This window comes from Oncorhynchus gorbuscha, linkage group LG19 (assembly GCF_021184085.1).
Source record: "Oncorhynchus gorbuscha isolate QuinsamMale2020 ecotype Even-year linkage group LG19, OgorEven_v1.0, whole genome shotgun sequence".
NCBI classification, from domain to species: domain Eukaryota; kingdom Metazoa; phylum Chordata; class Actinopteri; order Salmoniformes; family Salmonidae; genus Oncorhynchus; species Oncorhynchus gorbuscha.
In genome coordinates, this window is record NC_060191.1 from 71,898,573 (window position 1) to 71,922,861 (window position 24,289).

At 40.9% G+C, this 24,289-nt stretch overlaps 1 protein-coding gene across 1 annotated transcript in view; it reads right to left on the reverse strand.

Annotated features, from left to right (window-relative positions):
* Positions 1-12,059: 12,059 nt before the first annotated feature.
* Positions 12,060-24,289, reverse strand: part of LOC124004961 (protein Atg16l2) — an 83,567-nt gene continuing 71,337 nt past the window's right edge. Inside the window, exons 9-10 of the mRNA XM_046313765.1 lie at positions 22,523-22,624; positions 12,060-13,681 (exon numbers count right to left, since the gene is read on the reverse strand). Coding sequence (XP_046169721.1) covers positions 13,588-13,681; positions 22,523-22,624 — 196 coding nt within the window. The 3' untranslated portion in view covers positions 12,060-13,587. The remainder of the gene's footprint in view (positions 13,682-22,522; positions 22,625-24,289) is intronic.

The following is a 24,289-nucleotide window of genomic DNA, read 5'->3' on the forward strand; positions in this document are numbered from 1 at the left end:
TGTATAGACTATAGAGGATGATGTGAATAAAGGATGATGTGTATAGACTATAGAGGATGATGTGAATAGAGGATGATGTGTATAGACTATAGAGGATGATGTGAATAGAGGATGATGTGTATAGACTATAGAGGATGATGTGAATAGAGGATGATGTGTATAGACTATAGAGGATGATGTGAATAGAGGATGATGTGTATAGACTATAGAGGATGATGTGTATAGACTATAGAGGATGATGTGAATAGAGGATGATGTGTATAGACTATAGAGGATGATGTGAATAGAGGATGATGTGTATAGACTATAGAGGATGATGTGTATAGACTATAGAGGATGATGTGTATAGACTATAGAGGATTATGTGAATAGACTATAGAGGATGATGTGTACAGACTATGGAGGATGATGTGTATAGACTATAGAGGATGATGTGTATAGACTAGAGGATGATGTGTATAGACTAGAGGATGATGTGTATAGACTATAGAGGATGATGTGTACGGCAACTGCTCCGCCCTCAACCGTAAGGCTCTCCAGAGGGTAGTGAGGTCTGCACAACGCATCACCGGGGGCAAACTACCTGCCCTCCAGGACACCTACACCACCCGATGTTACAGGAAGGCCATAAAGATCATCAAGGACATCAACCACCTGAACCTCTGCCTGTTCACCCCGCTATCATCCAGAAGGCGAGGTCAGTACAGGTGCATCAAAGCTGGGACCGAGAGACTGAAAAACAGCTTCTATCTCAAGGCCATCAGACTGTTAAACAGCCACCACTAACATTGAGTGGCTGCTGCCAACACACTGACCCAACTCCAGCCACTTTAATAATGGGAATTGATGGGAAATGATGTAAAATATATCACTAGCCACCTTAAACAATGCTACCTTATATAATGTTACTTACCCTACATTATTCATCTCATATGTATACGTATATACTGTACTCTATATCATCTACTGCATCCTTATGTAATACATGTATCACTAGCCACTTTAACTATACCACTTTGTTTACTTTGTCTACACACTCATCTCATATGTATATACTGTACTCGATACCATCTACTGTATGCTGCTCTGTACCATCACTCATTCATATATCCTTATGTACATATTCCTTATCCCCTTACACTGTGTATAAGACAGTAGTTTTGGAATTGTTAGTTAGATTAATTGTTGGTTATCACTGCATTGTCGGAACTAGAAGCACAAGCATTTCGCTACACTCGCATTAACATCTGCTAACCATGTGTATGTGACAAATACAATTAGATTTGATTTTGACTATAGAGGATGATGTGTATAGACTATAGAGAATGATGTGTATAGACTACAGAGGGTGATGTATATAGACTATAGAGGATGATGTGTATAGAGGATGTGTATAAACTGATGTGTGTAGACTATAGAGGATGATGTGAATAGACTATAGAGGATGATGTGTATAGAGGATGATGTGAATAGACTATAGAGGATGATGTGAATAGACTATAGAGGATGATGTGTATAGACTATAGAGGATGATGTGTATAGACTATAGAGGATGATGTGTATAGACTAGAGAGGATGATGTGTATAGACTATAGAGGATGATGTGTATAGACTATAGAGGATTATGTGAATAGACTATAGAGGATGATGTGTATAGAGGATGATGTGTATAGACTACAGATGATGATGTATATAGACTATAGAGGATGATGTGTATAGACTGATGTGTATAGACTATAGAGGATTATGTAAATAGACTATAGAGGATGATGTGTATAGAGGATGATGTGTATAGACTATAGAGGATGATGTGAATAGAGGATGATGTGTATAGACTATAGAGGATGATGTGAATAGAGGATGATGTGTATAGACTACAGATGATGATGTGAATAGACTATAGAGGATGATGTGTATAGACTATAGAGTATGATGTGAATAGACTATAGAGGATGATGTGAATAGAGGATGATGTGTATAGACTGATGTGTATAGACTATAGAGGATTATGTGAATAGACTATAGAGGATGATGTGTATAGACTATAGAGGATGATGTGTATAGACTAGAGGATGATGTGTATAGACTATAGAGGATGATGTGTATAGACTATAGAGGATGATGTGTATAGACTATAGAGGATGATGTGTATAGACTATAGAGGATGATGTGTATAGACTATAGAGGATGATGTGTATAGACTATAGAGGATGATGTGTATAGACTATAGAGGATGATGTGAATAGACTATAGAGGATGATGTGTATAGACTATAGAGGATGATGTGTATAGACTATAGAGGATGATGTGTATAGACTACAGAGGGTGATGTGAATAGACTATAGAGGATGATGTGTATAGAGGATGATGTGTATAGACTATAGAGGATGATGTGTATAGAGGATGATGTGTATAGACTATAGAGGATGATGTGTATAGACTATGGAGGATGATGTGTATAGACTATAGAGGATGATGTGTATAGACTATAGAGGATGATGTGTATAGAGGATGATGTGTATAGACTATAGAGGATGATGTGTATAGAGGATGATGTGTATAGACTATAGAGGATGATGTGTACAGACTATGGAGGATGATGTGTATAGACTATAGAGGATGATGTGTATAGACTATAGAGGATGATGTGTATAGAGGATGATGTGTATAGACTATAGAGGATGATGTGTACAGACTATGGAGGATGATGTGTATAGACTATAGAGGATGATGTGTATAGAGGATGATGTGTATAGACTATAGAGGATAATGTGTATAGAGGATGATGTGTATAGACTATAGAGGATGATGTGTATAGACTATAGAGGATGATGTGTATAGAGGATGATGTGTATAGACTATAGAGGATGATGTGTATAGAGGATGATGTGTATAGACTATAGAGGATGTGTATAGAGGATGATGTGTATAGACTATAGAGGATGATGTGTATAGACTATAGAGGATGATGTGTATAGACTATAGAGGATGATGTGTATAGACTATAGAGGATGATGTGTATAGAGGATGATGTGTATAGACTATAGAGGATGATGTGTATAGACTATAGAGGATGATGTGTATAGACTATAGAGGATGATGTGTATAGACTATAGAGGATGATGTGAATAAAGGATGATGTGTATAGACTATAGAGGATGATGTGTATAGACTATAGAGGATGATGTGTATAGACTATAGAGGATGATGTGTATAGAGGATGATGTGTATAGACTATAGAGGATGATGTGTATAGAGGATGATGTGTATAGACTATAGAGGATGATGTGTATAGACTAGAATGAAAACAAACTGGAAATCTAATTGACTCTATGCATAATAATAATTAATAATTGACACCAAGTCTCTCATCACATTAAGTAATATCATTTAAAACATGTAGCAACATTTCACCATTAAATATTGAAAGACATAAAAACATGAAATATTTAACAGAGATTAAAATTAGTTGTTCGAGTTTATTCTTTAGACCTTTCCCCAAACGGTTATTTAGCGCAAAACAAATAAACGAAAGAACAACGAGAATGAGGTTTAATCTAATTCATAATACCATTACATTATCCCTATATAGATATATCCCATAGGAACACAGCACAGCTGACATGAGTCATACAGGAATAATGTACACTATATAATATGGTATATATCCCATAGGAACACAGGGCAGGTACAGCCAGGTACTAAAAGATTGGCACCTGTGGTAAAGATGAGCAACATAGACTATAATACAAATAATGAGCCATGATATAGTATATGCTCAAATTGTCTATAAATGGATTAAGTTCACACACACACACACAAAACACACACACACACACACACACACACACACACACACACACACACACACACACACACACACACACACACACACACACACACACACACACACACACACACACACACACACACACACACACACACACACACACACAAAGATGACACACACACACACACACACCTTTGGAATTACCTGGATTTCTGCATAAATTGGTCATAAAATTTGATCTGATCTTCATCACAACAACAGACAAACACAGTGTACTTAAAACTAATAACACTCCCATTATTATAATTTTCTTGTCTATATTGAGTACATCATTTAAATGTAAATGTTTAAATGACCTCAAAATCAACAACAGAATGAGAATAAATGATTCAGTTCAGTCCTGACCTCAGACATCCCAAGAGCAGTTCACACCAGACATCCCAAAGAGCAGTTCACACCAGACATCCCAAAGAGCAGTTCACACATCCCAGACATCCCATCCCAAGAGCAGTTCACACCAGACATCCCAAGAATATTACTGAACTGAAACAGTTTTGTAAACTATTGTTGTGATCAAATTACCAACTTATGCAGAAATCCAGGTAATTCCAAACAGTTCATATAATTTTTCTTGCCACTGTGTGTGTGTGTGTATATATATTTTATACTAATACAATTGGAATTTCTCAGAGAAAGAGATTATGTTTAATAACGGCACTGAGCCTTTTCCTAAAATGTTTTATGACATTGGAGAACATTGGAGAACACATTGGAGAACACATTGGGAGAACATTGGAGAGCACATTGGGAGAACACATTGGGAGAACATTGGAGAACACATTGGAGAACATTGGAGAACACATTGGGAGAACACATTGGGAGAACACATTGGGAGAACACATTGGGAGAACATTGGAGAAACATTGGAGAACATTGGGAGAAACATTGGAGAACACATTGGGAGAACATTGGAGAACACATTGGGGAGAACATTGGAGAACATTGGGAGAACATTGGAGAACACATTGGGAGAACATTGAGAACATTGGAGAACACATTGGGAGAACATTGGAGAACACATTGGGAGAACATTGGAGAACACATTGGGAGAACATTGGAGAACACATTGGGAGAACATTGGAGAACATTGGAGAACATTGGGAGAACATTGGAGAACATTGGAGAACACATTGGGAGAACATTGGAGAACACATTGGGAGAACATTGGAGAACACATTGGGAGAACACATTGGGAGAACATTGGAGAACACATTGGGAGAACATTGGAGAACACATTGGGAGAACATTGGAGAACACATTGGGAGAACATTGGAGAACACATTGGGAGAACATTGGAGAACACATTGGGAGAACATTGGAGAACACATTGGGAGAACATTGGAGAACACATTGGGAGAACATTGGAGAACACATTGGGAGAACATTGGAGAACATATTGGGAAGGATCTTAAACCATTCAGCCATACAGAATATTTTGTCTCAGTGCCGTTATCCTCGCAGTGTGTTGAAAACAGGGGTACCAGTTGATGCTTATCTTTCTGAGGGGGGAAAATGATTACTTGTTGAATTTCTTTCTCTTGAGAAATTGATTTGTGATTTTACACAGTCTAGTTTTGCTAATCTTTATCAGGGGTGGCAATAGTTTTGGAGCTGACTGTAATGGCATATCCCAAAACCTCATATAGAATAAAAAGCACATCATACTATTGCCCTCCCTCCCTCCCTCCCTCCCTCCACACACACACACACACACACACACACACACACACACACACACACACACACACACACACACACACACACACACACACACACACACACACACACACACACACACACACACACACACACACACACACACACACACACACACACACACACACACACACACACACACACACACACACACACACACACACACACACACACTTGATCCAGAACATACCAATAACAGTTTAACAGACCATCTGTTAGTTAAGAGACATTAGCACCACATCATTATAAAACGCAGAGTGTACAGTATATATATATATTTTAAAAAAGATCATCTGTGAATGTTTAAAACACAGAGGAATGAGAGAAGTAAAATGGCGTCCATCTCAGCTTTACATAAAGAGTGTGTTTGATCCAGACGGTGGACTGAAGTTGACAGGCCAAATGCTCTTCAAAGCTGAGAGGCCGAACGGCTACTGAATGCAACTCAGCATTTTAAATCTGAATCACTGAGTAGAACTGCATAGAGGCACAGAGAGGCACAGAGGGAGAGATAAGGAGAGATAGAGATACAGAGAGAACACAAAGAATTTGAAAACAAATCCAATTTTGATAAACTCCCATATCTACTGGGTGAAATTCCAGTGTGACATCACAGCAGCAAGATTTGTGACCTGTTGCCACGAGAAAAGGGCAACCAGTGAAGAACACACGCCATTGTAAATACAACCCATATTTATGCTTATTTATTTTATCTTGTGTCCTTTAACCATTTGTACATTGTTAAAACACTGTATATATATATATATAATATGACATTTGTAATGTCTTTATTGTTTTGAAACGTCTGTATGTGTAATGTTTACTGTTCATTTTTTATTGTTTATTTCACTTTATATATTCACTTTGTATGTTGTCTACCTCACTTGCTTTGGCAATGTTAACACATGTTTCCCATGCCAATAAAGCCCCTTGAATTGAATTGAAATTGAATTGAGAGAGAGAGAGACAGGTGTATTGCTCTCTTCAACACCTCAATATGATTTTATTACTAAATGCTAAATGTTGTCCAGCTGTATTACTGATTGTGGACAAAAGCCAAGCAAATATCCCTGTGAGGAATGGTAAAGATGTCAAGGTTCATCTGTTCTCAATAACAGACCAGCAACAGCTGGTTATTCCCTTCAGAACCCTCAAGATAACCCTTCAGAACCCTCAAGATAACCCTGTTCCCTTCAGAACCCTCAAGATAACCCTTCAGAACCCTCAAGATAACCCTGTTCCCTTCAGAACCCTCAAGATAACCCTGTTCCCTTCAGAACCCTCAAGATAACCCTGTTCCCTTCAGAACCCTCAAGATAACCCTTCAGAACCCTCAAGATAACCCTGTTCCCTTCAGAACCCTCAAGATAACCCTTCAGAACCCTCAAGATAACCCTTCAGAACCCTCAAGATAACCCTGTTCCCTTCAGAACCCTCAAGATAACCCTGTTCCCTTCAGAACCCTCAAGATAACCCTTCAGAACCCTCAAGATAACCCTGTTCCCTTCAGAACCCTCAAGATAACCCTTCAGAACCCTCAAGATAACCCTGTTCCCTTCAGAACCCTCAAGATAACCCTTCAGAACCCTCAAGATAACCCTGTTCCCTTCAGAACCCTCAAGATAACCCTTCAGAACCCTCAAGATAACCCTGTTCCCTTCAGAACCCTCAAGATAACCCTTCAGAACCCTCAAGATAACCCTGTTCCCTTCAGAACCCTCAAGATAACCCTTCAGAACCCTCAAGATAACCCTGTTCCCTTCAGAACCCTCAAGATAACCCTTCAGAACCCTCAAGATAACCCAGTTCCCTTCAGAACCCTCAAGATAACCCTGTTCCCTTCAGAACCCTCAAGATAACCCAGTTCCCTTCAGAACCCTCAAGATAACCCTTCAGAACCCTCAAGATAACCCTGTTCCCTTCAGAACCCTCAAGATAACCCTTCAGAACCCTCAAGATAACCCTGTTCCCTTCAGAACCCTCAAGATAACCCTTCAGAACCCTCAAGATAACCCTGTTCCCTTCAGAACCCTCAAGATAACCCTGTTCCCTTCAGAACCCTCAAGATAACCCTTCAGAACCCTCAAGATAACCCAGTTCCCTTCAGAACCCTCAAGATAAACCCTGTTCCCTTCAGAACCCTCAAGATAACCCTTCAGAACCCTCAAGATAACCCTGTTCCCTTCAGAACCCTCAAGATAACCCTTCAGAACCCTCAAGATAACCCTGTTCCCTTCAGAACCCTCAAGATAACCCTTCAGAACCCTCAAGATAACCCTGTTCCCTTCAGAACCCTCAAGATAACCCTGTTCCCTTCAGAACCCTCAAGATAACCCTGTTCCCTTCAGAACCCTCAAGATAACCCTTCAGAACCCTCAAGATAACCCTGTTCCCTTCAGAACCCTCAAGATAACCCTTCAGAACCCTCAAGATAACCCTGTTCCCTTCAGAACCCTCAAGATAACCCTTCAGAACCCTCAAGATAACCCTGTTCCCTTCAGAACCCTCAAGATAACCCTTCAGAACCCTCAAGATAACCCAGTTCCCTTCAGAACCCTCAAGATAACCCTGTTCCCTTCAGAACCCTCAAGATAACCCTTCAGAACCCTCAAGATAACCCAGTTCCCTTCAGAACCCTCAAGATAAACCCTGTTCCCTTCAGAACCCTCAAGATAAACCCAGTTCCCTTCAGAACCCTCAAGATAACCCTTCAGAACCCTCAAGATAACCCAGTTCCCTTCAGAACCCTCAAGATAACCCTTCAGAACCCTCAAGATAACCCTGTTCCCTTCAGAACCCTCAAGATAACCCTTCAGAACCCTCAAGATAACCCTGTTCCCTTCAGAACCCTCAAGATAACCCTTTCCCTTCAGAACCCTCAAGATAACCCTGTTCCCTTCAGAACCCTCAAGATAACCCTTCAGAACCCTCAAGATAACCCTGTTCCCTTCAGAACCCTCAAGATAACCCTTCAGAACCCTCAAGATAACCCAGTTCCCTTCAGAACCCTCAAGATAACCCTGTTCCCTTCAGAACCCTCAAGATAACCCTTCAGAACCCTCAAGATAACCCAGTTCCCTTCAGAACCCTCAAGATAAACCCGTTCCCTTCAGAACCCTCAAGATAAACCCGTTCCCTTCAGAACCCTCAAGATAACCCTGTTCCCTTCAGAACCCTCAAGATAACCCTTCAGAACCCTCAAGATAACCCAGTTCCCTTCAGAACCCTCAAGATAACCCTGTTCCCTTCAGAACCCTCAAGATAACCCTTCAGAACCCTCAAGATAACCCTTTCCCTTCAGAACCCTCAAGATAACCCCATTCCCTTCAGAACCCTCAAGATAACCCTGTTCCCTTCAGAACCCTCAAGATAACCCTGTTCCCTTCAGAACCCTCAAGATAACCCTTTCCCTTCAGAACCCTCAAGATAACCCAGTTCCCTTCAGAACCCTTCAAGATAACCCTGTTCCCTTCAGAACCCTCAAGATAACCCCATCCCTTCAGAACCCTCAAGATAACCCTGTTCCCTTCAGAACCCTCAAGATAACCCTGTTCCCTTCAGAACCCTCAAGATAACCCTATTCCCTTCAGAACCCTCAAGATAACCCTGTTCCCTTCAGAACCTTCAAGATAACCCTGTTCCCTTCAGAACCCTCAAGATAACCCAGTTCCCTTCAGAACCCTCAAGATAACCCCGTTCCCTTCAGAACCCTCAAGATAACCCCGTTCCCTTCAGAACCTTCAAGATAACCCCGTTCCCTTCAGAACCCTCAAGATAACCCCGTTCCCTTCAGAACCCTCAAGATAACCCAGTTCCCTTCAGAACCCTCAAGATAACCCTATTCCCTTCAGAACCTTCAAGATAACCCAGTTCCCTTCAGAACCTTCAAGATAACCCTGTTCCCTTCAGAACCCTCAAGATAACCCAGTTCCCTTCAGAACCCTCAAGATAACCCAGTTCCCTTCAGAACCCTCAAGATAACCCCGTTCCCTTCAGAACCCTCAAGATAACCCCGTTCCCTTCAGAACCCTCAAGATAACCCAGTTCCCTTCAGAACCCTCAAGATAACCCCGTTCCCTTCAGAACCTCAAGATAACCCCGTTCCCTTCAGAACACTCAAGATAACCCCGTTCCCTTCAGAACCCTCAAGATAACCCTTTAGAACCCTCAAATAACCCCGTTCCCTTTAGGACCCTCAAGATAACCCCATTCCCTTCAGGACACTCAAGATAACCCCGTTCCCTTCAGAACCCTCAAGATAACCCTTTAGAACCCTCAAGATAACCCGTTCCCTTCAGAATCCTCAAGATAACCCCGTTCCCTTCAGAACCCTCAAGATAACCTTGTTCCCTTCAGAACCCTCAAGATAACCCTTTAGAACCCTCCAGATAACCCCATTCCCTTTAGAACCCTCAAGATAATCCTTTAGAGCCCTCAATATAACCCTTCAGAACCCTCAATATAATCCTGTTCCCTTTAGAACTCTCCAGATAACCCTTCCCTTCAGAACCCTCAAGATAACCCCATTCCCTTTAGAACCTCAAGATAACCCCATTCCCTTTAGAACCCTCAAGATAACCCCGTTCCCTTCAGAACCCTCAAGATAACCCTTTAGAACCCTCAAGATAACCCCATTCCCTTTAGAACCCTCAAGATAACCCTTTAGAACTCTCAAGATAACCCTTCCCTTCAGAACCCTCAAGATAACCCTTTCCCTTTAGAACCTCCAGATAACCCCATTCCCTTTAGAACCCTCAAGATAATCCTTTAGAGCCCTCAATATAACCCTTTAGAACCCTCAATATAACCCCATTCCCTCCAGAACCCTCAAGATAACCCCATTCCCTTTAGAACCCTCAAGATAACCCTGTTCCCTTTAGAACCCTCAAGATAACCCTTTAGAACTCTCAAGATAACCCCGTTCCCTTCAGAACCCTCAAGATAACCCTTTAGAACCCTCAAGATAACCCCATTCCCTTCAGGACACTCAAGATAACCCCGTTCCCTTCAGAACCCTCAAGATAACCCTTTTCAGAACCCTCAAGATAACCCTGTTCCCTTCAGAACCCTCAAGATAACCCTTTAGAACCTCAAGATAACCCCGTTCCCTTCAGAACCCTCAAGATAACCCTTTAGAACCCTCAAGATAACCCCGTTCCCTTCAGAACACTCAAGATAACCCCGTTCCCTTCAGAACCCTCAAGATAACCTTGTTCCCTTCAGAACCCTCAAGATAACCCTTTAGAACCCTCCAGATAACCCCATTCCCTTTAGAACCCTCAAGATAATCCTTTAGAGCCCTCAATATAACCCTTTAGAACCCTCAATATAATCCTGTTCCCTTCAGAACCCTCAAGATAACCCGTTCCCTTTAGAACCATCAAGATAACCCTGTTTCCTTTAGAACCCTCAAGATAACCCCGTTCCCTTCAGAACCCTCAAGATAACCCGTTCCCTTTAGAACCCTCAAGATAACCCCGTTCCCTTCAGAACCCTCAAGATAACCCTGTTCCCTTTAGAACCCTCAAGATAACCCTGTTCCCTTTAGAACCCTCAAGATAACCCTGTTCCCTTTAGAACCCTCAAGATAACCCTGTTCCCTTCAGAAACCTCAAGATAACTCCGTTCCCTTCAGAACCCTCCAGATAACCCCATTCCCTTTAGAACCCTCAAGATAACCCGTTAGAACCCTCCAGATAACCCCGTTCCCTTCAGAACCCTCCAGATAAATCTGTTCCCTTCAGAACCCTCCAGATAACTCCGTTCCCTTCAGAACCCTCCAGATAACCCCATTCCCTTTAGAACCCTCAAGATAACCCTTCCCTTCAGAACCCTCCAGATAACTCCTGTTCCCTTCAGAACCCTCCAGATAACTCTGTTCCCTTCAGAACCCTCCAGATAACTCTGTTCCCTTCAGAACCCTCCAGATAACTCCGTTCCCTTCAGAACCCTCCAGATAACCCCGTTCCCTTCAGAACCCTCCAGATAACTCCGTTCCCTTCAGAACCCTCCAGATAAATCTGTTCCCTTCAGAACCCTCCAGATAACTCCGTTCCCTTCAGAACCCTCCAGATAACCCTGTTCCCTTCAGAACCCTCCAGATAACTCCGTTCCCTTCAGAACCCTCCAGATAACTCCGTTCCCTTCAGAACCCTCCAGATAACTCCGTTCCCTTCAGAACCCTCCAGATAACTCCGTTCCCTTCAGAACCCTCCAGATAACTCCGTTCCCTTCAGAACCCTCCAGATAACCCCGTTCCCTTCAGAACCCTCCAGATAACCCCGTTCCCTTCAGAACCCTCCAGATAACTCCGTTCCCTTCAGAACCCTCCAGATAACTCCGTTCCCTTCAGAACCCTCCAGATAACTCCGTTCCCTTCAGAACCCTCCAGATAACTCCGTTCCCTTCAGAACCCTCCAGATAACTCCGTTCCCTTCAGAACCCTCCAGATAACTCCGTTCCCTTCAGAACCCTCCAGATAACTCCGTTCCCTTCAGAACCCTCCAGATAACTCCGTTCCCTTCAGAACCCTCCAGATAACTCCGTTCCCTTCAGAACCCTCCAGATAACTCTGTTCCCTTCAGAACCCTCCAGATAACTCCGTTCCCTTCAGAACCCTCCAGATAACTCCGTTCCCTTCAGCTCTGTACATGTGTCATGTAGCTTAGATTAAAACCTTTCATCATATTATCACAGTTGTCATGATAGTTTTTCCATAATGTATCAGCTATTAGACTAGTGGTGTATAGGTGGTCCTTCTGTAGCTCAGTTGGTAGAGCATGGTGCTTGTAACGCCAGGGTAGTGGGTTCGATCCCCGGGACCACCCATACGTAGAATGTATGCACACATGACTGTAAGTCGCTTTGGATAAAAGCGTCTGCCAAATGGCATATATTATTATTATTATTAGACTAGCAGACCAGTAGTGACTCTAACACTGTCTGATATGGTCGTGTTTTCTGTAAGCCAGCCTAGAGCATGAAGCTTTACCTCCAATTGTTTGAAGCAGAGGATATGAATCCCTAACCCTGAATAACTAGTGTATTCGTTTCTCGTCAAGCATAACCCATGCTTTTCCTTCCCCAGTACGAATGGTTAGACACCACGTACATTTTTCAACTACTCAGTAAAAAAAAGTTGTTTTGACAGAACAAATGCTTGTTTACAAAAAAAAAAGGCAAAGCAACACTATGGAGTTATGTTGGCACCGTTATGACCCTATACAATCATGGAGAGAACAAAATGAAACCATTGACTTTTTTGAAAGACAGATATTGTATTTATGATTTTCTGTCAGGTCCCTTTAGCAAAGTTATAAACCGAAGAAAAACAGCAGACCGTGTCAGATCTGTCGACTCCTCCTTTCATTTCGCTGCTCTATCGCTAGCGCCATACATCCGTCTGAACCTGCCATCCCAGAAGTCGTTCGGGCTGACGTCAAAACTACGTCATTCATGAATCGTGTAGGCCAGTTCTGTTCCAACCCATCGGGGTTCTGGGACTAATCAGAACGGTTTGAATGTGTTCGCTTTCAGGAAGTCTTCGGGGGAGTAATCCGGACTCATGGTGGAGAAGAAAACGTTAGTGGGCGTGGCGTTTAACCTGAGTGATGTTTGATCGGTAGCCAGGCAACCGTTGGAATATCACCCCCGTTACGTTCTGTCAGACTGGTTGCAGGAGTGAGACAAACATCCTAACGTGTTCCGTGTTCTCTCAGCCATGTTAAACATCCTATGTGTTCCGTGTTCTCTCAGCCATGTTAAACATCCAATGTGTTCCGTGTTCTCTCAGCCATGTTAAACATCCTATGTGTTCCGTGTTCTCTCAGCCATGTTAAACATCCTATGTGTTCCGTGTTCTCTCAGCCATGTTAAACATCCAACGTGTTCCGTGTTCTCTCAGCCATGTTAAACATCTTATGTGTTCCGTGTTCTCTCAGCCAATGATCAGATGACCTTCTAAACCTAACCCCAAACTGATGTTCAAATGGGTCTGTGGGCTGGCCAGTCGACCAGACTGTTTAAATGCCGCTCCAGAGGACTGCACGCCGGCTCTTGTCCACACTGACCACGTACTCCCCTGACCCAGACCAGGCCACCGCGTTGATGGACGAACTGGAGGGGACAAGAGAGACAGGCAGACAGAGAGAGACAAGTCAATAAGGGCTCATCTGAAATGACACCCTATTCCTTCTTTTAGCCAGTACCAAAACATCATAGGGCTCTAGACAAAAGTAGTGCACGGCATAGGAGGAGGGTGCCAATCGGGCTTTGGACGTAACCTAAATCTCATTCACTACAATGTGCATCCATCCATCCACAAGACAGACAGTGGAACAGCTTTGACTCACTCAGTATTTCTAAATGAGACAGATCTGATGGACTGTTGGGATTCACTGGGAACCAAACAGAGCAGCTGGACTGTTGGGATTCACTGGGAACCAGACAGAGCAGATGGACTGTTGGGATTCACTGGGAACCAAACAGAGCAGATGGACTGTTGGGATTCACTGGGAACCAAACAGAGCAGATGGACTGTTGGGATTCACTGGGAACCAAACAGAGCAGATGGACTGTTGGGATTCACTGGGAACCAAACAGAGCAGATGGACTGTTGGGATTCACTGGGAACCAAACAGAGCAGATGGACTGTTGGGATTCACTGGGAACCAAACAGAGCAGATGGACTGTTGGGATTCACTGGGAACCAAACAGAGCAGATGGACTGTTGGGATTCACTGGGAACCAAACAGAGCAGATGGACTGTTGGGATTCACTGGGAACCAAACAGAGCAGATGGACTGTTGGGATTCACTGGGAACCAAACAGAGCAGATGGACTGTTGGGATTCACTGGGAACCAAACAGAGCAGATGGACTGTTGGGATTCACTGGGAACCAAACAGATCAGATGGACTGTTGGGATTCACTGGGAACCAAACAGAGCAGATGGACTGTTGCGATTCACTGGGAACTGTGAGTGGGAAACATCTACTATCTTAAATGGACATGAATCATTTTATAATGCTCTATGTTCCCTAACGTGGACAGTTCGTGTTACTACCTTACACAACGCACGTATTTTTAATGATTTATTTTTGGTTTGGTAATTAATGTAATGTAATTAATGTTAGTAAAAAAAGTTTCTATTCATCAAGATGAAACTAAATCGATTGCTTTAAAACAGATTCATATCTTTATGTTTTGCAGGAGTCTAACACAGGTTCTTATCTATCGACGGGTATCAAATCAAAATGACAGTTTATTCGTCACATGGAAACAACAGGTTGAGACTAACAGTGCAGTGCCTACTGACGGATCCAACAACGCAGAGAGAGAAATAAAACACGGAATAAAATGTATAATAAATACAAAATGAGTAATGATAACTTGTCTATATATACACAGGGTACCAGTACTGAGTAATGATAACTTGTCTATATATACACTGGGTACCAGTACTGAGTGATGATAACTTGTCTATATATACACTGGGTACCAGTACTGAGTAATGATAACTTGTCTATATATACACAGGGTACCAGTACTGAGTAATGATAACTTGTCTATATATACACTGGGTACCAGTACTGAGTAATGATAACTTGTCTATATATACACAGGGTACCAGTACTGAGTAATGATAACTTGTCTATATATACACTGGGTACCAGTACTGAGTAATGATAACTTGTCTATATATACACAGGGTACCAGTACTGAGTAATGATAACTTGTCTATATATACACTGGGTACCAGTACTGAGTAATGATAACTTGTCTATATATACACTAGGTACCAGTACTGAGTAACGATAACTTGTCTATATATACACTGGGTACCAGTACTGAGTAATGATAACTTGTCTATATATACACTGGGTACCAGTACTGAGTAATGATAACTTGTCTATATATACACTAGGTACCAGTACTGAGCAATGATAACTTGTCTATATAAACACTGGGTACCAGTACTGAGTAATGATAACTTGTCTATATATACACAGGGTACCAGTACTGAGTAATGATAACTTGTCTATATATACACAGGGTACCAGTACTGAGTAATGATAACTTGTCTATATATACACTGAGGATAACTTGTCTATATATACACAGTACTGAGTAATGATAACTTGTCTATATATACACTGGGTACCAGTACTGAGTAATGATAACTTGTCTATATATACACTGGGTACCAGTACTGAGTAATGATAACTTGTCTATATATACACTGGGTACCAGTACTGAGTAATGATAACTTGTCTATATATACACAGGGTACCAGTACTGAGTAATGATAACTTGTCTATATATACACTGGGTACCAGTACTGAGTAATGATAACTTGTCTATATATACACTGGGTACCAGTACTGAGTAATGATAACTTGTCTATATAAACACTGGGTACCAGTACTGAGTAATGATAACTTGTCTATATATACACTGGGTACCAGTACTGAGTAATGATAACTTGTCTATATATACACTGGGTACCAGTACTGAGTAATGATAACTTGTCTATATATACACTGGGTACCAGTACTGAGTAATGATAACTTGTCTATATATACACTGGGTACCAGTACTGAGTAATGATAACTTGTCTATATATACACAGGGTACCAGTACTGAGTAATGATAACTTGTCTATATATACACTGGGTACCAGTACTGAGTAATGATAACTTGTCTATATATACACTGGGTACCAGTACTGAGTAATGATAACTTGTCTATATATACACTGGGTACCAGTACTGAGTAATGATAACTTGTCTATATATACACTGGGTACCAGTACTGAGTAATGATAACTTGTCTATATATACACAGGGTACCAGTACTGAGTAATGATAACTTGTCTATATATACACAGGGTACCAGTACTGAGTAATGATAACTTGTCTATATATACACAGGGTACCAGTACTGAGTAATGATAACTTGTCTATATATACACAGGGTACCAGTACTGAGTAATGATAACTTGTCTATATATACACAGGGTACCAGTACTGAGTAATGATAACTTGTCTATATATACACTGGGTACCAGTACTGAGTAATGATAACTTGTCTATATATACACTGGGTACCAGTACTGAGTAATGATAACTTGTCTATATATACACTGGGTACCAGTACTGAGTAATGATAACTTGTCTATATATACACTGGGTACCAGTACTGAGTAATGATAACTTGTCTATATATACACTGGGTACCAGTACTGAGTAATGATAACTTGTCTATATATACACTGGGTACCAGTACTGAGTAATGATAACTTGTCTATATATACACTGGGTACCAGTACTGAGTAATGATAACTTGTCTATATATACACTGGGTACCAGTACTGAGTAATGATAACTTGTCTATATATACACTGGGTACCAGTACTGAGTAATGATAACTTGTCTATATATACACAGGGTACCAGTACTGATAATGATAACTTGTATATACACTGGGTACCAGTACTACACTGGGTACCAGTACTGAGTAATGATAACTTGTCTATATATACACAGGGTACCAGTACTGAGTAATGATAACTTGTCTATATATACACAGGGTACCAGTACTGAGTAATGATAACTTGTCTATATATACACAGGGTACCAGTACTGAGTGATGATAACTTGTCTATATATACACTGGGTACCAGTACTGAGTAATGATAACTTGTCTATATATACACAGGGTACCAGTACTGAGTAATGATAACTTGTCTATATATACACAGGGTACCAGTACTGAGTAATGATAACTTGTCTATATATACACAGGGTACCAGTACTGAGTAATGATAACTTGTCTATATATACACTGGGTACCAGTACTGAGTAATGATAACTTGTCTATATATACACAGGGTACCAGTACTGAGTAATGATAACTTGTCTATATATACACAGGGTACCAGTACTGAGTAATGATAACTTGTCTATATATACACTGGGTACCAGTACTGAGTAATGATAACTTGTCTATATATACACAGGGTACCAGTACTGAGTAATGATAACTTGTCTATATATACACTGGGTACCAGTACTGAGTAATGATAACTTGTCTATATATACACAGGGTACCAGTACTGAGTAATGATAACTTGTCTATATATACACAGGGTACCAGTACTGAGTAATGATAACTTGTCTATATATACACAGGGTACCAGTACTGAGTAATGATAACTTGTCTATATATACACAGGGTACCAGTACTGAGTAATGATAACTTGTCTATATATACACAGGGTACCAGTACTGAGTAATGATAACTTGTCTATATATACACAGGGTACCAGTACTGAGTAATGATAACTTGTCTATATATACAGGGGGTACCAGTACTGATAACTTGCCTATATATACACTGGGTACCAGTACTGAGTAATGATAACTTGTCTATATATACACTGGGTACCAGTACTGAGTAATGATAACTTGTCTATATATACACAGGGTACCAGTACTGAGTAATGATAACTTGTCTATATATACACAGGGTACCAGTACTGAGTAATGATAACTTGTCTATATATACACAGGGTACCAGTACTGAGTAATGATAACTTGTCTATATATACACAGGGTACCAGTACTGAGTAATGATAACTTGTCTATATATACACAGGGTACCAGTACTGAGTAATGATAACTTGTCTATATATACACAGGGTACCAGTACTGAGTAATGATAACTTGTCTATATATACACAGGGTACCAGTACTGAGTAATGATAACTTGTCTATATATACACTGGGTACCAGTACTGAGTAATGATAACTTGTCTATATATACACAGGGTACCAGTACTGAGTAATGATAACTTGTCTATATATACACCAGTACTGGGTACCAGTACTGAGTAATGATAACTTGTCTATATATACACAGGGTACCAGTACTGAGTAATGATAACTTGTCTATATACACGGGGTACCAGTACTGAGTAATGATAACTTGTCTATATATACACAGGGTACCAGTACTGAGTAATGATAACTTGTCTATATACACGGGGTACCAGTACTGAGTGATGATAACTTGTCTATATATACACAGGGTACCAGTACTGAGTAATGATAACTTGTCTATATATACACAGGGTACCAGTACTGAGTAATGATAACTTGTCTATATATACAGGGGGTACCAGTACTGATAACTTGCCTATATATACACTGGGTACCAGTACTGAGTAATGATAACTTGTCTATATATACACTGGGTACCAGTACTGAGTAATGATAACTTGTCTATATATATACACAGGGTACCAGTACTGAGTAATGATAACTTGTCTATATATACACAGGGTACCAGTACTGAGTAATGATAACTTGTCTATATATACACAGGGTACCAGTACTGAGTAATGATAACTTGTCTATATATACACAGGGTACCAGTACTGAGTAATGATAACTTGTCTATATATACACAGGGTACCAGTACTGAGTAATGATAACTTGTCTATATAAACACTGGGTACCAGTACTGAGTAATGATAACTTGTCTATATATACACAGGGGTACCAGTACTGAGTAATGATAACTTGTCTATATATACACTGGGTACCAGTACTGAGTAATGATAACTTGTCTATATATACACAGGGTACCAGTACTGAGTAATGATAACTTGTCTATATATACACAGGGTACCAGTACTGAGTAATGATAACTTGTCTATATATACACAGGGTACCAGTACTGAGTAATGATAACTTGTCTATATATACACAGGGTACCAGTACTGAGTAATCATAACTTGTCTATATATACACAGGGTACCAGTACTGAGTAATGATAACTTGTCTATATATACACTGGGTACCAGTACTGAGTAATGATAACTTGTCTATATATACACTGGGTACCAGTACTGATTACTTGTCTATATATACACTGGGTACCAGTACTGAGTAATGATAACTTGTCTATATATACACTGGGTACCAGTACTGAGTAATGATAACTTGTCTATATATACACAGGGTACCAGTACTGAGTAATGATAACTTGTCTATATATACACAGGGTACCAGTACTGAGTAATGATAACTTGTCTATATATACACAGGGTACCAGTACTGAGTAATGATAACTTGTCTATATATACACAGGGTACCAGTACTGAGTAATCATAACTTGTAACTATATATACACAGGGTACCAGTACTGAGTAATGATAACTTGTCTATATATACACAGGGTACCAGTACTGAGTAATGATAACTTGTCTATATATACAGGGGGTACCAGTACTGATAACTTGCCTATATATACACTGGGTACCAGTACTGAGTAATGATAACTTGTCTATATATACACTGGGTACCAGTACTGAGTAATGATAACTTGTCTATATATACACAGGGTACCAGTACTGAGTAATGATAACTTGTCTATATATACACAGGGTACCAGTACTGAGTAATGATAACTTGTCTATATATACACAGGGTACCAGTACTGATACTGTAATGATAACTTGTCTATATATACAGGGGGTACCAGTACTGATAACTTGCCAATATATACACTGGGTACCAGTACTGAGTAATGATAACTTGTCTATATATACACGGGGTACCAGTACTGAGTAATGATAACTTGTCTATATATACACAGGGTACCAGTACTGAGTAATGATAACTTGTCTATATAAACACTGGGTACCAGTACTGAGTAATGATAACTTGTCTATATATACACGGGGTACCAGTACTGAGTAATGATAACTTGTCTATATATACACTGGGTACCAGTACTGAGTAATGATAACTTGTCTATATATACACAGGGTACCAGTACTGAGTAATGATAACTTGTCTATATATACACAGGGTACCAGTACTGAGTAATGATAACTTGTCTATATATACACAGGGTACCAGTACTGAGTAATGATAACTTGTCTATATATACACAGGGTACCAGTACTGAGTAATGATAACTTGTCTATATATAACTTGTCTATATATACACGGGTACCAGTACTGAGTAATGATAACTTGTCTATATATACAGGGGGTACCAGTACTGATAATGATAACTGCCTATATATACACTGGGTACCAGTACTGAGTAATGATAACTTGTCTATATATACACTGGGTACCAGTACTGAGTAATGATAACTTGTCTATATATACACAGGGTACCAGTACTGAGTAATGATAACTTGTCTATATATACACAGGGTACCAGTACTGAGTAATGATAACTTGTCTATATATACACAGGGTACCAGTACTGAGTAATGATAACTTGTCTATATATACACAGGGTACCAGTACTGAGTAATCATAACTTGTCTATATATACACAGGGTACCAGTACTGAGTAATGATAACTTTTCTATATATACACGGGGTACCAGTACTGAGTAATGATAACTTGTCTATATATACAGGGGGTACCAGTACTGATAACTTGCCTATATATACACTGGGTACCAGTACTGAGTAATGATAACTTGTCTATATATACACTGGGTACCAGTACTGAGTAATGATAACTTGTCTATATATACACAGGGTACCAGTACTGAGTAATGATAACTTGTCTATATATACACAGGGTACCAGTACTGAGTAATGATAACTTGTCTATATATACACAGGGTACCAGTACTGAGTAATGATAACTTGTCTATATATACAGGGGGTACCAGTACTGATAACTTGCCAATATATACACTGGGTACCAGTACTGAGTAATGATAACTTGTCTATATATACACTGGGTACCAGTACTGAGTAATGATAACTTGTCTATATATACACTGGGTACCAGTACTGAGTAATGATAACTTGTCTATATATACACGGGTACCAGTACTGAGTAATGATAACTTGTCTATATACACGGGTACCAGTACTGAGTAATGATAACTTGTCTATATATACACGGGGTACCAGTACTGAGTAATGATAACTTGTCTATATATACACGGGGTACCAGTACTGAGTAATGATAACTTGTCTATATATACACTGGGTACCAGTACTGATAACTTGTCTATATATACACTGGGTACCAGTACTGAGTAATGATAACACTGGGTACCAGTACTGAGTAATGATAACTTGTCTATATATACACGGGTACCAGTACTGAGTAATGATAACTTGTCTATATATACACGGGGTACCAGTAATGATAACTTGTCTATATATACACTGGGTACCAGTACTGAGTGATGATAACTTGTCTATATATACACTGGGTACCAGTACTGAGTAATGATAACTTGTCTATATATACACTGGGTACCAGTACTGAGTAATGATAACTTGTCTATATACACTGGGTACCAGTACTGAGTAATGATAACTTGTCTATATATACACGGGGTACCAGTACTGAGTAATGATAACACTGGGGTTATGGCTAACATGTTAACACCCTACTCTCTCCTCCTGCTACCAGAACCCTACTCCCCCTCCTGCTAATGTAAACACTATCTAATAGCCTGTAACATTCTCTAGTCCACTAATAGCGTCTACAACACAAAGAGGAAGTACCATCAACACTAATTGATGCCGTGTTGGCCGGAGCCCATCAGGGCTGACGATAGCTGCTAAAAGCTAAGGTCCTCAGAGGCTGGGTGGGGTTCAGAGGACAGACAGGCAGACTGGGAACCGTCCAGGCAAGTCCAGTCCAGTCGTCCTACCTGTGCAGTCTAGTCTAGTCCAGTCTAGTCGTCCTACCTGTGCAGTCTAGTCTAGTCCAGTCGTCCTACCTGTGCAGTCTAGTCTAGTCCAGTCCAGTCGTCCTACCTGTGCAGTCTAGTCTAGTCCAGTCCAGTCGTCCTAGCTGTGCAGTCTAGTCCAGTCCAGTCGTCCTACCTGTGCAGTCTAGTCTAGTCCAGTCCAGTCGTCCTACCTGTGCAGTCTAGTCTAGTCCAGTCCAGTCGTCCTACCTGTGCATGTCCGGTAGTCGTGTCTCCAGGTTGCCAGAGTTGACGTTCCAGATGTAAATGGCCCCATCTGCTGATCCTGCTGCCAGGTAGCTCCCATCAGGACTAGAGAGAGAGAGAGAGAGAGAGGAGAGAAGAGAGAGCGAGAGAGGACAGAGAGAGAGGGACAGAGAGAGAGAGGGTAGCGAGAGAGAGAGATAGGAGAGAGAGAGGGATAGAGAGAGAGAGGGAGAGAGAGAGCGAGAGAGGACAGAGAGAGAGAGAGAGACAGAGAGAGAGAGGAGCGAGAGCGAGAGAGGACAGAGAGAGAGAGAGAGAGAGAGAGAGAGAGATAGAGAGAGAGAGGAGAGAGAGGAGAGATAGAGAGAGAGAGAGAGAGAGAGAGGAGAGAGAGCGAGAGAAGATAGAGAGAGAGAGAGAGGACAGAGAGAGAGGAGAGAGGAGAGAGATAGGAGAGAGGAGAGAGAGGGATAGAGAGAGAGAGAGACAGAGAGAGAGAGAGAGACAGAGAGAGAGAGAGAGAGAGAGAGAGAGAGAGACAGAGAGAGAGATAGAGAGGGAGACAGAGAGAGAGCGAGCGAGAGACTTTTTAACATCATCCTTAGCTCTGGCGTCTTCCCCCAACATTAGGAACCAAGGACTGATCACCCCAATCCACACAAGTGGAGACAAATTTGACCCCAATAACTACCGTGGGATATGCGTCAACAGTAACCTTGGGGAAATCCTCTGCATTATCCTTAACAGCAGACTCGTACATTTCCTCAGTCAAAACAATGTACTGAGCAAATGTCAAATTGGCTTTTTAACAAATTATCGTACGACAGACCACGTATTCACCCTGCTCACCCTAATTGACACACAATAAAAAACAAACAAAGGCAAAGTGTTCTCATGCATTGTTGATTTCAAAAAAGCCTTTGACTCAATTTGGCATGTAGGTCTGCTTCACAAATGGATGGAAAGTGGTGTTAGGGGTAAAACAAACAACATTATAAAATCAATGTAAACAAACAACAAGTGTGTTGTTAAAATTGGCAACAAAAAGAAACACTCAAAATTTCTTTCCATAGGGCCGTGGGGTGAGACAGGGATGCACCTTAAGCCCCACCCTCTTCAACATATACATCACCGAATTGGCGAGGACACTAGAACAGTCTGCAGCACCCGGCGTCACCCAAACACCAAATTGAGACTCTGAATGCCGAATTCTGCAAAAATATCCTACGTGTACAACATAGAACACCAAATAATGCATGCAGAGCAGAATTAGGCCGATACTCGCTAATGATCAAAATCCAGAAAAGAGACGTTAAATTCTACAACCACCTAAAAGGAAGCGATTCCCAAACCTTCCATAACAAAGCCATCACCTACAGAGAGATGAACCTGGAGAAGAGTCCCCTAAGCAAGCTGGTCCTGGAGCTCTGTTCACAAACACAAACACACCCTACAGAGCCCCAGGACAACAGCACAATTAGACCCAACCAAATCATGAGAAATCAAAAATATAATTACTTAACACATTGGAAAGAATTAACCAAAAACAGAGCAAACTAGAATGCTATTTGGCCCTAAACAGAGAGTACACAGTGGCAGAATACCTGACCACTTTGACTGACCCAAACTTAAGGAAAGCTTTGACTATGTACAGACTCAGTGAGCATAGCCTTGCTATTGAGAAAGGCTGCCGTAGGCAGACATGGCTCTCAAGAGAAGACAGGCTATGTGCTCACTGCCCATAAAATGAGGTGGAAACTGAGCTGCACT